At 41.6% G+C, this 16,244-nt stretch overlaps 1 protein-coding gene across 1 annotated transcript in view; it reads left to right on the top strand.

Moving 5' to 3' along the window:
* DNAH2 (dynein axonemal heavy chain 2) overlaps positions 1-16,244 on the top strand; it is a 97,414-nt gene that overhangs the window by 16,206 nt on the left and 64,964 nt on the right. Inside the window, exons 7-14 of the mRNA XM_081029769.1 lie at positions 692-883; positions 1,560-1,717; positions 2,191-2,278; positions 2,619-2,824; positions 3,294-3,423; positions 3,695-3,877; positions 4,734-4,948; positions 15,373-15,519. Coding sequence (XP_080885895.1) covers positions 692-883; positions 1,560-1,717; positions 2,191-2,278; positions 2,619-2,824; positions 3,294-3,423; positions 3,695-3,877; positions 4,734-4,948; positions 15,373-15,519 — 1,319 coding nt within the window. The remainder of the gene's footprint in view (positions 1-691; positions 884-1,559; positions 1,718-2,190; positions 2,279-2,618; positions 2,825-3,293; positions 3,424-3,694; positions 3,878-4,733; positions 4,949-15,372; positions 15,520-16,244) is intronic.

Below are 16,244 nucleotides of genomic sequence, written 5' to 3'. Positions count from 1 at the left end.
TGAGGGAATTGAGGCACAGCTAGGTGGAAAGTCTAAAACCTTGGTTGAGTACAGAGCAGTGAAAGAAACTATGGGGATGAATGGGAGTGATGTCCAGTTACAATGTTTCCCCGAAAATAAGTTCTAGCAGGACAATTGGCTCTAATGCATCTTTTGGAGCAAAAATTAATATAAGACCTGGTCTTATAAGACCAGGTATAATATAATATAATATAATATAATATAATATAATATAATATAATATAATATAATATAATATAATATAATATAATATTCATTAGAGCTGATTGTCCAGCTAGGTCTTATTTTCGGGGAAACATGATAGTTGATCAACAGTTGTTGAGTACCTACTTTGTGCAGAATGCTGAGTTCAACTGGAGGAACTAGGGGAATAGACACAAAACCTGAGCTTGGGTAACTCCCAGTCTAGTAGGGGAGCTGGGACTACACATGAGAAAAGACATAAAAATACTTTCGCAGAAACTAGTACATGAATGAAAGTCATTGTGTGTAAACTGTGACCCTGGGCGCTGCAGAGACCTGAAATGGTTGGTAGCAGGTAGGGCTGGGTTATGGGACTACTTCCCAGTGGAAGCAAGACAGGTTGGGGTTCAAGATGGATGAAAAGCACTCGCTTTGAACCAATTCTTTTCAGTAGATAAGTTTACTCCTGGTTTCTCTCTATTGCCAGGATGGTTCTTGTCAAGCACAGTCGAACCTGACTTTTCTGTCAATCCTGAAGGAACCTTACCAGGAATTAGCCTTCGTGCGGCCTAAGGACATCCCTAATAAGCTTCCTAAGTTGATCAGTCTCATCCGCATCATCTGGGTCAACTCTCCCCACTACAACACTCGGGAGAGACTGACCTCCCTCTTCCGAAAGGTGTGTGTCAGCAGACGGTGGGGCAGAGGGTTTTTAGAGGGTGGCCACATTGACAGAACTCAGATATTCTAAAGACGGTGGAATTCCCTTAGCAGAAGATCTGTGGTGAAAAAACAGGAGCACCCTTCTGGTCAGACAGCGACCAAAGGCGCCTGCCTGCATTGTCAATGTTAGTGATGCTCAGAGCTGGGGTCTGGGATGAACATTTTGCTCCCAGAGGGAAGTAGCCTAGGTGAGAGGAGGGTCTTTGAGAAGAGGTGATGGAGTGTGGGGAGGGAGGCAGGAACGACAGACTCCCAGGCTGACTTGTACAGAAGGGAAAGATTCTTCGTCTCAATACCAAAGATGGAAATTGCAGTGGGCAAGAGGTAGATTTAGAAAGGAACATTGGCTTTTGAGGAGCAGGATCTGGCACATTTCAACTGGGGTACCAGAGCCCACATGTGGGAGAAAGGCACCAAGCTGAGTGCTCGCTGGCAAGCACAGTTGCAAGCTGGGCTGAGGCAGGGAGGGAGGTGCTGCCCGCCAGAAGTGGAGAACAGCGCCCAGCCGGCGGATATCAGGAGTCAGATCAGGAAGCAGGAGGCCGAGACCTGAGGCATGGTCAGGGAGATTCAGAGAAAGGGGTGGGTGCAACTAAAGCTGTGAATTGAGGCTGTCGGGACCCGTTCTGCAGATGAGCAATGAGATCATCCGCTTATGCTGTCATGCCATCTCCCTGGATCGAATCTTTGAGGGATATGTTTCTTCGAGCAAGGAGGACCTACAAGGCTGCATTTCCTGTTGTCATGCCTGGAAAGATCACTACCTGCGGGCTGTGCAGATGCATACCCAGTACGATGTGTCTCCCTAATGTCCCGTATATTATCCCTGTGTCATTGCCATAGAGGGTAGTTCTCTCTCCTTTCACTTGCACTTTTATTTTTTAAGCCTGTGGATTATACTTCTCTAGACCCAGGAGTTTCTATATGGGTCTGAGTTTTCTCTCTGGATACAGCTATTCTAGCTCCTAGCCCTAGGTTTTCTTCACTTTAATAACTTCTCCCTGATTCCAGGAGTCTTTCCTGGTCTTCTCCTCCTTTCTTGGCCCTAAAGTTTAAAATTCCATTCTGTATAAATCTCCTAGAACTAACATACTTTGTCTCCTCCCTTTGTGTTTCCTCTCTCAGAGTTCAGGAAAACCACTTCTTGGGGTCTCCTTTTCTAAGGCTCCCCCTGAATCAAGGGTACCAGTTCTAGCGTTGTATAGGCAGATCGACACCTAGTGTTCTTGCTTTTTGAGTCGGTCCATTTTTTCCCTAACACAGGTTCTCCAGTCGGGGCTGGGTCCTAGACCAGACCAGCATATTTGCTCAGGTTGATGCCTTTGTGCAGCGCTGCAAGGACCTGATTGAGGTGGGAAGACTGTCAGGAAAGGAGAATCAAAGGCAACTGCAGACATTCCAGAATCCCCATCCAGTAGTGGGAGAGCTGGGGTAGAGGCTAAACATAGCATTTACCTCTTTGGCGCTTCCTGTGTTACTGTGTAACCTACCACCATCCTGTTCTTTTAGACTTTGCCTGTTATAATTGCCTTAGCATCTCATATTCCGTTCTGCAGCCAAAATTCATCTCATTAGCCCCTTGCATCTGGTTGGCCCTCCCTAGTTTTTAGACATTTTAAGCTACACCATAGAGCTCAGCGTTTACAAGTTCAGAAGGGAGAGCAGGAATTCTCACATTGACTTCTTTCTAGGTATGTGACTGTCAGCACCACTTTGCCCGCTGGGAAGATGGCAAGCAAGGTCCCCTTCCTTACTTCTTTGGTGCCCAAGGGCCCCAGATAACACGGAACTTGCTGGAGATTGAGGACATCTTTCATAAAAATCTGCACATGCTGCGAGCTGTTCGCGGGGCCATCCTGGATGTCAAGAACACCTCTTGGCATGAAGACTACAATCGGTGAGAGAACCACAGGCTGACTGGGGTAGAGCAGGGAAGGGAGGTCAGGTAAGAGGGTACAAAGGATTGTGTACACTCTGGATGCAGATATTCTAGCTCCCTCATCTGTCAGATGAGGGATGGGATGGACAGGAGAGAGTGCAAGGAATGAGGTGGCTGTTCAGAGGAAGAGTTCCAGAGTTAGCCTTTCATGGCTTGAATCCCGGTTCTGCCACATCGTAGATATGTGACTAGGCAAATTATCCTACCAGTTAGGGCCTCTGTTTCCTCATCTATGAAATAAGGTTAACGATAGAACCTGTCTCACTGCCTTGTTTTAAGGAGTGAATGCATTAGTGCATGTAAAGCACTTAGTCAGTGGCTGGCATGTAAAAAACCCTCAGTACATAACACAGGATTCTTACTCAGGGGATGGACTTGGGGGCTAACGAGGGCACCCACCATTCACCATGCCTCTCTAATGGTACAGGTTTCGTGCTGGAGTCAAGGACCTGGAGGTGATGACTCAGAACCTGATCACCTCCGCCTTCGAGTTAGTTCGAGACGTGGAGCATGGAGTGCTGCTGCTGGACATCTTCCACAGGCTTGCAGCCCGTGAGGTGCTGCTGTCCCACCTGCTTCCTCCACCCCTGGTTCTCTTGTGCTTTCCTGCAGTTTCTCTTGAGCCTTCCAGGAACCATCCTGCCTCCATTCATGCTCTTTCTCCTGCCCTAACTTGCCAGGGCCTCTTTTCTTCCTTCTCTTCCCCTGGTTTCCAGATCACTAAGGAGTGTGACTCCCACAACAGGGTGTAACTTTCCAATCGGATGAGTAACTGGAGGAACCTGAATCCCCAGGGCATGTTGTCAACTTCTTTCTCTTTTTCCTTAGGCTATCAAGCGAACATATGACAAGAAGGCTGTGGATCTCTACATGTTGTTTAATAGTGAATTGGCCCTCGTGAACCGTGAACTGATAAAGAAATGGCCATACCTGGAACCCTACATGGCCCAGTATTCTGGGCAGGCACACTGGGTGCGGATCCTACGGCGTCGCATTGACAGAGTGATGAATGTAAGCACCTGGCCTGTTCCAAATCTTGGCTTCAGGGAGATGGTAGTTTGCAGACTGTGCCACATGCTGGGAGAGATGGGGGACCTGTCCAGAGTTTCCCTAGACTGTTTTCATGACCAGAAAGTAAATCTGCCCAGGGGAATGGCAGAGGCAGCTCTGCAGCGAGGCAGGCCATGGCCTTGAATTTGCAGCGAGGGCGAGTGTGTGGTAGAATGTGGATCATTTTAGGTATTTCATATCAAAGTGGACAGGAGGAATAGGGTCAGCATTTGTGAAGTTGGGCCACCAGAAGAGTAATACAAATTCACAATCTAGAGAACTGGACAGGTGAGGCCCTTAGAAGGCTGGTCTCCCTAGAAGGACAGTCACAAAGAAACAGACAAAAAAAGCAACCAAAAAACTCTTTGATAATGTAGATCTAAAGTTATTGAGGTACCTGCTATCGTCTAATTGGTTCAGGGAGAGAATAAGGCCACCTGCAGACAACTGGAAGCTTCTTAGGAAGCGGTGGGCTAAGACCAGTGAGGAAGGGCTCATACTAGTTTTCAGTCTTGTACCTCTTAAATACTTCACCTTCTGTAATTTACTTTCTTCCCCTAACTTTTTTCTTGAGCGGAATCTCTGTGCTTCTCTTTCTTTATTTTGACTCCCTTTCTCATTGTGCCTTGGTCTCTTCTTCTCACCCTTCTTTTTGGGCTCTACCTTTCCTCTAAGTAGTCAAAATCAACTTCCATGGCAAGCCTTACACATATTGTTGTTGTTGGTGATGTGTGTGTGTGTGTGTGGTCTCAGGGAGATGATAACATGGAGGAATGTGGCAAGTAAGCTCTACCCATTGGTTGTTCTTACTCCTCAGTGTCTTTCTAGTGCTCATTTCTTACCTCACATTGGAACTGGAGAGGAGAGTGTACATACCTATCAGCAGATGGTTCAGGCCATTGATGAACTGGTTCGAAAAACCTTCCAAGACTGGACATCAACACTGGACAAGGACTGCATTCGGCGGTTGGATACACCATTGTTACGAATCAACCAAGAGAAGGCGGGCATGCTGGATGTCAACTTTGACAAGTACAAGACCCAACTCCACTCATTTTCCCTTTACCTGACTTCTCCTTTTACTTATTGTGTCTTTGGTACCATTCCCTTTCCCCAACTCTCCCAAGAGTTTAACTCCCATCTCTTGGTTTTCTCTCCATTCCTCTCTCTAATTCTCTCTTATATTATAATATGTTTGCTATCATTTCTTCATTTTAATTTGATAGTTTATCTTCAAAAAATTGGTTAAAAAAAAGAAAACCCCCACTAACCTACTAAACTGGTGATGTAAGTGTTCTGCCACTAGATGGCCATGATGGCTCAGCTAAATCACCCAAACCGCGAGCCACGATGTGTGGGCTTTCCTGAGAATTGATGGGGTTGTCAGAGTATGCCCTCTTCCGCAGCTTTATAATTACGACACTTTCATATTACAATTACTTAAAATTTAATTGATTCATTATTAGTTATTAAAATATATATATAGTGAGTGCCTTCCATACGCTAGGAACTGAGATAGGCACAGGGAATGTTTACAATGGAAAAGTCACTGCCCTCTGTTACTCTGTGAGTGAATAGTTCTACCCTTGGAGCCATGCTTCCTTTCCACCTAAGATGCAGAAGAGAAAAATAAATCTGCCCACAGAGACTACAAAGCTTCTGGTGATAGTGTTTTTCTTAATTGGAAGGAAATATCTACTTGATTGGTTTTGGCTCCCTCTTATTATCAGCTATGCTTCAGCTCTTATAATAAGAGTTGCGTCCCATGCTTCTAGACTGTTGCTATTACCATTGGCTTTAACTCAGAGACTGCGCTTATTTGTTGGGCAAATGTAGAAGGGGCTTTGCCAGAGAAGGCCCGTGTAGAAATGGAGTCCGGGAGACAGAGAGTTTTAATTTTTAATTTTAGTTTTTAAAACATTTTAACCTTTCAGAAAGGATAATATATGCACGTTATAAGATTCGAAAGTTATACCATGGTAGAGAATGAAAAATCTCCCTCCACTTCTGCCCCTTAGTGACTCAGTTTCTCTCTGAAGATTCAATATTACCAGTTTCTTGTGTAACATTCCAGAGATAAGAGTGTATGTCTACATAAGTATCCTTTTTAATATAAATACTAGCATACTATGCACACTTCTGTATGGTATTTCAAAATGATTTAATTTTCCATTAAAATGATTGATAATTTAAAAAAATTGCAAAATGCATAAAAGTAGAAGAAAGAAAAACTTGCCCCAAAGATAACCACTCTTACAGACTTATTATATATTTTTAATTATTCTTCCCCCCCATTTCATATGGTTGTTTTTCTTTAATTTTAAAAATATTTACTGAGTATTTTTAAATTACAAAAGTAGTGTACACTCACTGCAAAAAAAAAAAAAAAGATTGATGTAGAAGTATATAAGGGAAAAAGTGAAAATCCAGCACACAGCCTCTAAGAGATAACCATGATTACCATGTAATAAAAAATATACACTGCTCACATAAAATAGGATCACATTATAACCAGTTATTTTTGCAAGTTCTTTTAACGTTAACAATACATGTGGGAGGTTTTCCATTCTGTAGGAACAGAAATGTGTAATTATTTTTCATGGCTCATAACAGCACATAGTTTGGCTATACTGTAATTTAATTAATTGGTCCACTATTGATGGACTTATAAGTTGTAAAATTTCTATAAGTTTTCTGAATATTCTATACTAGAGGATTTCAAGGTTTCCTACACCTTGTTCCCTACGCTCTACAGCGATGTGTTTACCTAATGTTTGAGCTAGTGTCCATCTAGTAAGGATAAACTTAAGAGAGAACATTTCTGTCTGCTGTCATCATCTCTTATGGAGGAATACATTAGATATTTATCTAAAATACAGTTTGCATAATCTTTTTTTTTTTTTTAAGGAGGGCACTGCTCACTGGCCCATGCGGGGACTGAACAGGCAACCTTGGTGTTATTAGTACCACACTCTAACCAACTGAGCTAACTGGCCACCCCCAGTTTGCATAATCTTTATAGTACACCATAACAACACAACTTTGGGCCAATTATTTATGCCCTAGGTTTAGCTGAAACCCAGATAATTGCTAGACACTTTTTCCAGAGAAAAGAGGTGCTCCTATCCTTTGGTAGTTTTTTCTAGAGAGATCTCTTATAAGCTGCTTTACATTTTTAAGATACCATGTTTCCCCGAAAATAAGACCTAGCCGGACAATCAGCTCTAATGCGTCTTTTGGAGCAAGAATTAATATAAGACTTGGTCTTGTTTTACTATAAGACCAGGTAAAATATAATATAATACAATATAATACAATATAATGTAATATAATACTGGGTCTTATATTAATTTTTGCTCCAAAAGACGCATTAGAGCTGATTGTCCATCTAGGTCTTATTTTCGGTGAAACACGGTAAAACTGCCTCAATGCAGTAAATAATGTATGGGGGGTGGGGAATGTTATGACAGGGAAGGATTTTGAAAAGTCTGGGCTTATCAAACTAGTAAAGAAATTCAAGACAGTTTCAGCTTTTCCAAAATGTATTAACACTCCAAGGAGGTACAGATAACTTTATCGGGTTTACTCTTTTGTGTTCAATGTCTAGATAAGATCTTGCATGCTTTTCAGATGTCCAGATTGTCCTCAGAATTACCTGCCTCTCCCTTAGTTCTGGGAGCCTTCCAGTCCTAATAGCACCTATTTTATCTCACAAGCGGTTTTGTTACTCCACCGTAAATCCCAAATGTTTGAACTTTGAAGTCCAAATTGGCTTTTACCACCTTTTATGGCCAGATCAGCTTTACAGACTGCACTCAACCACAAACATATTCCAGATGTTGTCTATACCCTTGCTGAAAAGAGCTGTGTTATCACTATGTATGTAGCAGATTGCTCTGTGAGGTGGAATTTCCCCAGAGCAGGATAGGGGACACTGACATCTGTTTGTTTTTTGTGTCTAGGTCTTTCACTTTCTCCTTTTTTCCCTAATCATATAGTGCTTTCTCCATCTGTCAGTTCATTCTGGGCTGTCAACACTAAACTAAGCTAAGCTTCACTTTCCTACCTCTAGTGCCTGACCACTTGTCTGAGGACAAATTATAAAATACTTTACGAAAATGATACCCTAGACTGATTTATTTTTAGAAAGTATATTTGTCAATAAAATAAAATTTGCATTCCAGAAATTTATTGACATACTTCTGGCAAAGAGTGAACATCACTGTGAAAAAAGTTTCTTACAGGGTTTTCAGCCCAACATCAGGAAAGTATTAACCAAATCCATCCTGTTGACTGACATTTGACTAAAATTTGATAATTTGCTTTAAAGTTATTTTGACAATCTTATCAAGATGAGAAAATGAAGAAACATTTTGGTGCAATGTTGGATAGTATACATGCCCAAGTGGGCTTGCCATGATACTTAGGGAGACAAATTCAAGGCCTCCAGTTTGAAGAACATACGAGAATATATTTATGCTAATAGCAATGTTTCCACATATATTCACATCCCTCCGCCCTCCCAGTATAGCTATAGCACAATTTTTTGTTAAATCAATATTCAGTGTTTATCTTAATATGACACTATTATTTACTGCTGATCCAAGTAATTTGTTGTTGTTACAGTTCTTTGTACAATGTTTCTTCATTTTGGAATTAATAATTACCTTATTGTTTCTGTTAGCACACTGTTCATTATCATTCATTCTTCCAGACCAACCAATAAAACCCTTGTGAATAATATTTTTCCTCACTATCTGACTTGTAAGGTATGGTACTGGTTTCATGTTGTTCTTAGAGCTGTACCTCTTGGAACTCCCTGTCCTCCTGCTTCAGTCTGGTTTCGAGGCCTGCTATCGGGTTGTCATCTTGGGGCCTCCCTGAGCCTCTTTTCTTGTTTGATTTCCTATCTCTTTTGTCTTTCTCTTTCTTGGTTTATGTTTGGTGGAGTACATCCATTACTAGCTTTCTGAGACATGGTGCATGGGAGGTCAATTTTTGTTTCTTAAAGATTTTTTTATTGGGGAAGGGGAACAGGACTTTATTGAGGTACAGTGTGCACTTCTAGGACTTTTTTTTTTTTTCAAGTCAAGTTCTTGTCCTTTCAATCCCAGTTGTGGAGGGTGCTGTTCAGCTTCAAGTTGTCCTTTCAGTCTTAGTTGTGGAGGGCGCAGCTCAGTTCCAGGTCCAGTCCTGGCTGCCAGTTGCAGGGGGCGCAGCCCACCATCCTTTGCGGGAGTCGAATTGGCAATCTTGTGGTTGAGAGGACGCGCTCCAACCAACTGAGCCATCCGGGAGGCAGCTCAGCTCAAGGTGCCGTGTTCAATCTTAGTTGCAGGGGGCGGAGCCCACCATCCTTTGCAGGATTTGAGGAGTTGAACCGGCAACCTTGTGGTTGAGAGCCCACTGGCCCATGTGGGAATTGAACCGGCAGCCTTTGGAGTTAGGAGCACGGAGCTCCAACCACCTGAGCCACGGGGCCAGCCCGGGAGGTCAATTTTTTGAATTCTGGTATGATAGACAACTGTGTCCTATGTTTCACTTCTTGGACATTTGGCTGAGTTTAGTATTCTAGGTTTAAGGTAATTTTCCTTTAATTTTGCCTCTCTCTTTTACTTTGGAGACTTTCTTTAAATGTATGGTAATTTACTGTTCATTTGTAATTTGAGAGGCTTATTCACTTTGAAGACTTTTGACAGTTTCAAAAATAACACATACTTTAGTAGAGATTGGCAAGATTTGAAAAACAGCATTTCTTTTTCCATGATTTCTTACAGCATTTATCACAAATAAATGAGCACTTGAGAATAATTCCCTTCATTGGAATATTCCTCTCCAACAAAGGTGACAATATAATCTTTTGAAAAACTTGAAATGTGATATTATTTCCTATGTTGTTAATTCAGTGCTTTCCTGTAGAACAGACAAAATATTCTGGAATGTTTACCTCAATATTCTTTCTAAATAATAGAATGCAAATTTTCATGAGCACATCTTCAGGTTGTGGGGCCTTTTGTTCTGTGATTAAAAAGTGCAATTTCATTAACAAAATAAAAGCAACCACACAGATTTTAAACATCAAGTGATTTTTATTCAAGAATTTTTATTTTTAAAATATTCCATATTTTCTTCTGGTATTTTGTGATTTTATTTATTTATTTATTTTTTCAGTTACAGTTGACATTCAATATTATTTTATATTTCTTTCAGGTCTATAGCATGGTAGTTAGACATTTATATAATTTATGCAGTGATCCCCCAATTAGTCTAGTACCCCCCCACACTATACATAGTTGTAACATTATTGACTGTATTCTCTGTGCTGTACTTCACATCTCCATGACTATTTTGTATCTACCAATTTGTATTTCTTAATTCCTTCCGCTTTTTCACCCAGCTCCCCGACCCATCTTCCCTCTAGCAACTATCAGTTTGTTCTTTGTACCTATGAGTCTGTTTCTGTTTTCTTTGTTCATTTATTTTGTTCTTTAGATTCTCTATATAAGTGAGATCATATGGTATTTGTCTTTCTCAGTTTGACTTATTTCACTTAACATAATACCCTTAAGGCCCATCCTTGTTGTTGGAAAAATATGGAACGCTTCGTGAATTTGCATGTCATTCCTTGCGCAGGGACCATGCTAATTTTCTTTGTATCATTCCAGTTTTAGCATATGTGCTGCTGAAGTAAGCACTGTGATTTTAGTCTTTACATTTAGATCTTTGATCTATTTGAAAATTTTGTTTATGTAGGGGAGAAGGGAACAGATGCAACTTGAGATTTTTTTTTAGTCCTCAGATGACTAACCGGTTGACCCAATCTCATTTATTGAACTGCTATTTTTATAATAGAATAAATTCTCAAGTATATTTTTGTCTATTTTGGGATTCTCTATTCTGTTCTGGGACGTCTGTTCATGTGCAGGAATCAAACTTTTAATTATTGTCCTCATTACTCTCCTTTTTCAGAGTTTTCCTGGATATTTTAAATATATATTTCCTATAAGAACTTTAAAATCAATTTGTTTAGTTCCAAAAATCATCCCATTCCTATTTTTATAGGAATAAGGATTGGGTTAAATTTATAAGTTAACTTAAGAAGAATGAACATCTTTAAGATTTGAGTCTTTCTATCCAAGAATACTATATTTTTCTTTCAATTTTTTAAGTCCTGTTTTTTTGTCCATAATTCATTTTTCCATATATAAACCAACTAACAAGAAATGTTATAATGTATAATGTTATAATACATAAATGTTAATATAACATTATAAATGTTATATAAACATTTCTTGTTAATTTGTTAATTTTTTATTGTTTTAATTATAATGGGTCTCTTTCTCCATGATAATGTTTAACTGGTTACAGTTTTATATTGGAAAACTGATTTTAATAAGTTAATTTAGTACCCAGCCACTTTTACAAATAATCTTATTGTTTAAATAGTTTTATCGTCTAAAAATTTTTTTGTTACAAAACATATACACACAGAGAAGTACTTAAAACATACATGTTCAGCTTAACAAATAGGTATAAAATAAACAGCCTTGCAACTATCATCCAGGTCAAGGAAAGAACATTGTCAGCAGTTCAGAAGCTCCCCAGTTATAATTATTTTTCAGTTGAATTGGTTGTCAGCACTTAAGTCAGGAGATTTTATATAAAAACCCACTTTCTGGCCTCTCTTGAAAAAATATCAGACAATGTATTCACACTGGGCCCCCATTCCCATATGGCAGCAATTGCCTTGGACCTTGGAGCTGTCACTCTTCTAGACGGACCATGAACTCTTTAGCTCAACTTTAGGCCGAATGTTAGTTGCCATTTATCATCACACTTGAGCTATACTTGCCTTGGAGATATTGGAATTTCTGAAGTTTGCTTTTGACTATGAAACACAAGAGTTGGTAGTTGGTTGGATGTTGGAAAGTGAGGTCAAGGGAGAACATGTGATTGTGGTTTAGGCAGTGGGGATGGTATTCCCCGAGACAGGAGCTCCAGGTTTGCAGAGCATATGATGAGTTTCTGGACACAGTGAGTGTGAGGTGTCTGTGGACAAGAAGGGAGGTAGACAGGTGGGCATTCAAGTCTAGGGCTCAGGTTAGTCATGTAGATTTGGGAGTCATCAGAAGGCAGCTGAAGCCATGGCCCAGCTTGAGGAGACCGAATTTAAGGGAGCTGCAGGGAAAGTGGGTTTTTTGCTGAGTCTCCAGTGTCTAGCTGAATGTGATTTCCAATACTAGAGAGATAAGCATACTTCTACTGAAGGGCAGGGCAGACAAGGGGAGAACTGTAGTCTAGAAGCCAGGGAAAGAGTGTGTCCAGGGAAGATGGAGAGGAATCCACCATGACGTTAAGGCCTATGGAGGAAGACAAGGCCTGAGGAGGTCCGTGAGGTTTAGCTACAAGAAGTCCTGGCGAGAATTGATGAGAGCACTGTTAGAAGTGAAGGGGAGGCAGCTGTCAGGGGATTGAGGAGTGGGAAGAAAGGAAATGAAGGGAGTTCATGAGCACAATCCTTGTGAGAGCGTAGGCTATAAAAGGGGAGCGCAGTGTGGGACCTGTAGGAGGATACGGGGTGGAGGGAGGGCTGTTTTTGTTTTTGTTTTTTGTAAGATTGTAGAAACTTGGCCTTATTACTTAAATGTTGATGGGGAGGAACTAGTAGGTTGTGGGTATGAGAGAGCTGCAAAAGATGGCATCTGAAAAAGCAGGAAGAAACCTTGTCAGAACAGAGCCCAGGAAGAGGGGTTGGCCTTGGGTGGAAGGAGGACATCTTCTGTCATAAAAGGGAGAAATTGTAGGTTTAATTTTTATAGCAGGAAATGCATGGAGTTCTCACCTGATGACTGTTGTATTTCTGTGGAGAGGAGTGGGGAGGGGGCAGGTTTGAGAAAGTAGAGAGGACTTTACAAACAGCCACTGTGAGAACAGGAAGGGGAGTGCAGCTGGGACCCAAGACTTGAAGGTATAGTGTGCTAACCTATGTGGTCCTGTTATTTTCTCCACCCTTGCTGGGCCTCCTTCACACGGGCACAGGGGAGAGGACAGCGGATTTAGCCAGGGTTGGGATTTTCTTTTTCTTTTTTCTTTTTTTTTTGCCAGGTGGCTTAGGTTAAGGAATGAGGCAAATTAGTGAGGACTGACAAAATAGTGGTGAAAGTGACAGAAGGCAGGGTCTGTGGAGAAGGAAGCAGAGATGGGAGGGATGAATAGGCAGGAAGAAAGATGACGGGTCAGTGGTCTGAAGGTCTCCATGAGATCCAAGAACAGGTCCATTAAGAAGGCTTGAATACAAGAGCTTGGAATGGGGGCAAGAAGCTGGGCTCAGGGGGTGGGATGTCTGAATGTATTATCTCAGAGGTGGAGGTGTTGTGAAGCTCATGAGTTCCAGGGTGCGGCATAGGAGTGGCAGCTGGAATGGGAAGGAGGAGGTCACTGGATATGAAGGCTACTTCCGTAATTAAGGTTTTTCTGGCATTGCATTTAAAAGAAAAAGGAAACAAGTGAAATGAATTTTAATATTCAACCCAATCTTTCCAAAATATTATCATTCCCACATATAATCAATAGAAAAAATATTAATGTAGAGTTTTCTGTTCCTTTTTTCATGCAAAGTCCTCTCTGCCTTCTATCTTTGTGTCTTTTTCTTTACTTTCTGAGAAATTTTTGTCAACTTTATTTCTTTTATTTTTAAATTTTTATTGGAGAACAGTGTGTTTCTCCAGGGCTCATCAGCTCCAAGTTGTTGACTTTCAGTCTAGCTGTGGAGGGCACAGCTCAGCTCCAAGTCCAGTCGCCGTTCTCAATCTTAGTTGCAGGGGGCGCAGCCCACCATCCCATGCGGGAATTGAACCAACAACTGTGTTGTTAAGAGCTCGCGCCCTAATCAACTGAGCTATCGGGCTGTCCTCAACTTTATTTTTTAATGTTTCTTTTGATTTTTAAATTTTCTGCTATCATTTTTAACCTCCAAGTGTTCTTTTGACATCTTTGTTTTTGTTTCATGGATGCTCTTTTGTTTCTTCTATATCTCTGAGGACGTTAGTGGCAGTTTTCTTATTTGGGACGAGCAGCGTTTTTTTCTGTTCCATCTTTGTTCCCCTTTAAATGTTTTTTTCTGTTTGTTTGTTTGTTTGTTTGTTTGGACTCCCTTCTGTGCTAGGAAAGACAGAGGCCACTGATCCTTGGCTGTCTGTCCATATTTTTAAGGGAAGGGAGCTGGAGGGCTGACTGGAAGCTCTGTTGAGCAGGTAGTGGGGTTTCTCAACTGTGACCTTCACTTTAGGGTTATCCAGGTGGACTGCTTTCTGGGGGAATCCTGAGGTCATTATCCTTGGCACTTTTCCTCTTTGGTTGGTCATAGGCCACAGAAAACAACAGAAAACAATCTTTCAAATTTCCTTCTGGAGGATGAAGTTCCAACTGCCAGAGTGCTGGTTTCTCTGTAGGAAAAGAAGGCTGGAGGTCTTAAATTTCAGTGTGCACATGGTCACTTAATGCCTCCTTCTTTCAGTACATTATCCTCTTTTTCAACTGGGCCTGGGGACCCCAGTCCAAAGACCCTCTGTTTCTGTACTGCCTTTGTTGCAGAATCCAAGACCGGAAAGAACCCAAGCGGCACTCAGAGAGTTAGGAGAGTCAGCTTTATTACGCAGGTGGGCTCAGCGGGATCCTTCCCAAAAGACTGAGCCCCTAGTAAGGTTTTGAGCAGGTTTTTATGGGTTGGGGACTTCCTTGAGTCGGGGAAGGGGTAGGTGTCGTCTGGTGATTGGCTCAAAGTGTGGCTTGGAGGGGGTTATGCGGAAGTGGGCTGGGGCTTAGGCTAGGGACCTCTCTCTCCGCTCAGGTCACCATTTTAGCTTAGTTCCATGTGTCAGGGAACCATTTTAAGGTCAATTTCCCCATCACCTTCTCCAGATAAGAAGTCTTCAGTCTTTTGTTGAGGTGAAGGGTACACTTATTTAACTGCGCAGAGTTGGGGAAGACATGGAGAGCTGCTTCCTAAACTTTCACCTCATCTTTATGTTTTAGTTCCTCCTTTACCCACTTCCTTGATCCCTGAAGCCACCAGCCTCTGGGACTTTAGAGAGCCCTATAGCATGAACCAGCTCCATCAGGAGAGCCTTCTGATCTGTCTCCATTACTAGATTAGATTCCAGTTCTGCTCCTTATCCATCTGCTTTTCAGCTTCCAAAATTATTCTGTTGTTGTCTCCTTGTATCTGTGGGCTTATGCCTTAAATAACAAAAAATCCCTTTACTGTTGTTTTAGTGTTTTGGGGAGGGGAGCAAAAGCCCATGAGTCCAGTCAGCCTTCTTACCTGGAGATTCTGATTCATTTGTCATTAAATGCCTCAATGCTGCCTAGCCCTGCACCCCCTCAGTCTGTCATTGGTTCTAGTTTATGCCCTTGAGTGGTACCCTCAGCTGCTTTGCTTTTTTTTTCTCCCCAAGGTTCCTGCTGATTCTCTTTGTGGAGATTGACTACTGGGAGCGGCTGCTGTTTGAGACGCCCCATTATGTGGTGAATGTTGCTGAATGCGCAGAGGACTTGCGCATTCTTCGTGAAAATCTGCTACTTGTTGCTCGAGATTACAATAGGTAGGGCTCCAGTTCTCCTTGCAGCCCTTCTATATGTTATTTTATGCTTCCTCTTTGTCTTATCTGCTCCAGAACGTTGTCCATTTCATACCGTATCCATCCTTTTATTGTCCACAAACATAAAGAAATGTTTCCCATACTCTCTCTTATGGCTCTATGATGATTCCTGTCTCTTGCAGTTTTGTCCTCTCACTTTAGGGTAGAGAGCAAAAGCAACGAGGTCCCCTCCCACCCACAGGGCACTTGGGCCATAGATATTGTAAGCCTGGGTCACTTCTCTAGGAATGAAACTGGGTGGTATTTATTATGGGCACAGAATAACATCAGATTCATTGAACCAAGGCCATGCTTGCACCCCTTCTCTTAACGTCCTTGGCACTTATTTCTGGAGTGAGGCTTTGTTTTGGGTTGGATATCTTTCTTAGCCCAGTTCAATTCCAAAGAGTGGGAACCAGCAGTCTTATTTGGGTATCTAGAATTGAACTGTCCAATATGGTAGCCACTGGCTGCATGTGTTTATTTCTATTTTTATTAATTAATTGAAATTAAATAAATTTTAAAACTTCAGTTACTCATTTGCACAGGCTACATTTCAAATGCCCCGTAGTCACATGTGGCTCTTGGCCACTGTATTGGACAGCACAGCACAAACTGTAGAACATTTCCTTCACTGCAGAAAGTTTTATTGGAAAGCACTAGTCTAGAATTGTGAACTTTCAGAGTTT

Source organism: Rhinolophus hipposideros (assembly GCF_964194185.1).
Source record: "Rhinolophus hipposideros genome assembly, chromosome: 20".
NCBI classification, from domain to species: Eukaryota; Metazoa; Chordata; class Mammalia; order Chiroptera; family Rhinolophidae; genus Rhinolophus; species Rhinolophus hipposideros.
This window is presented reverse-complemented; position numbering and strand designations above follow the sequence as displayed.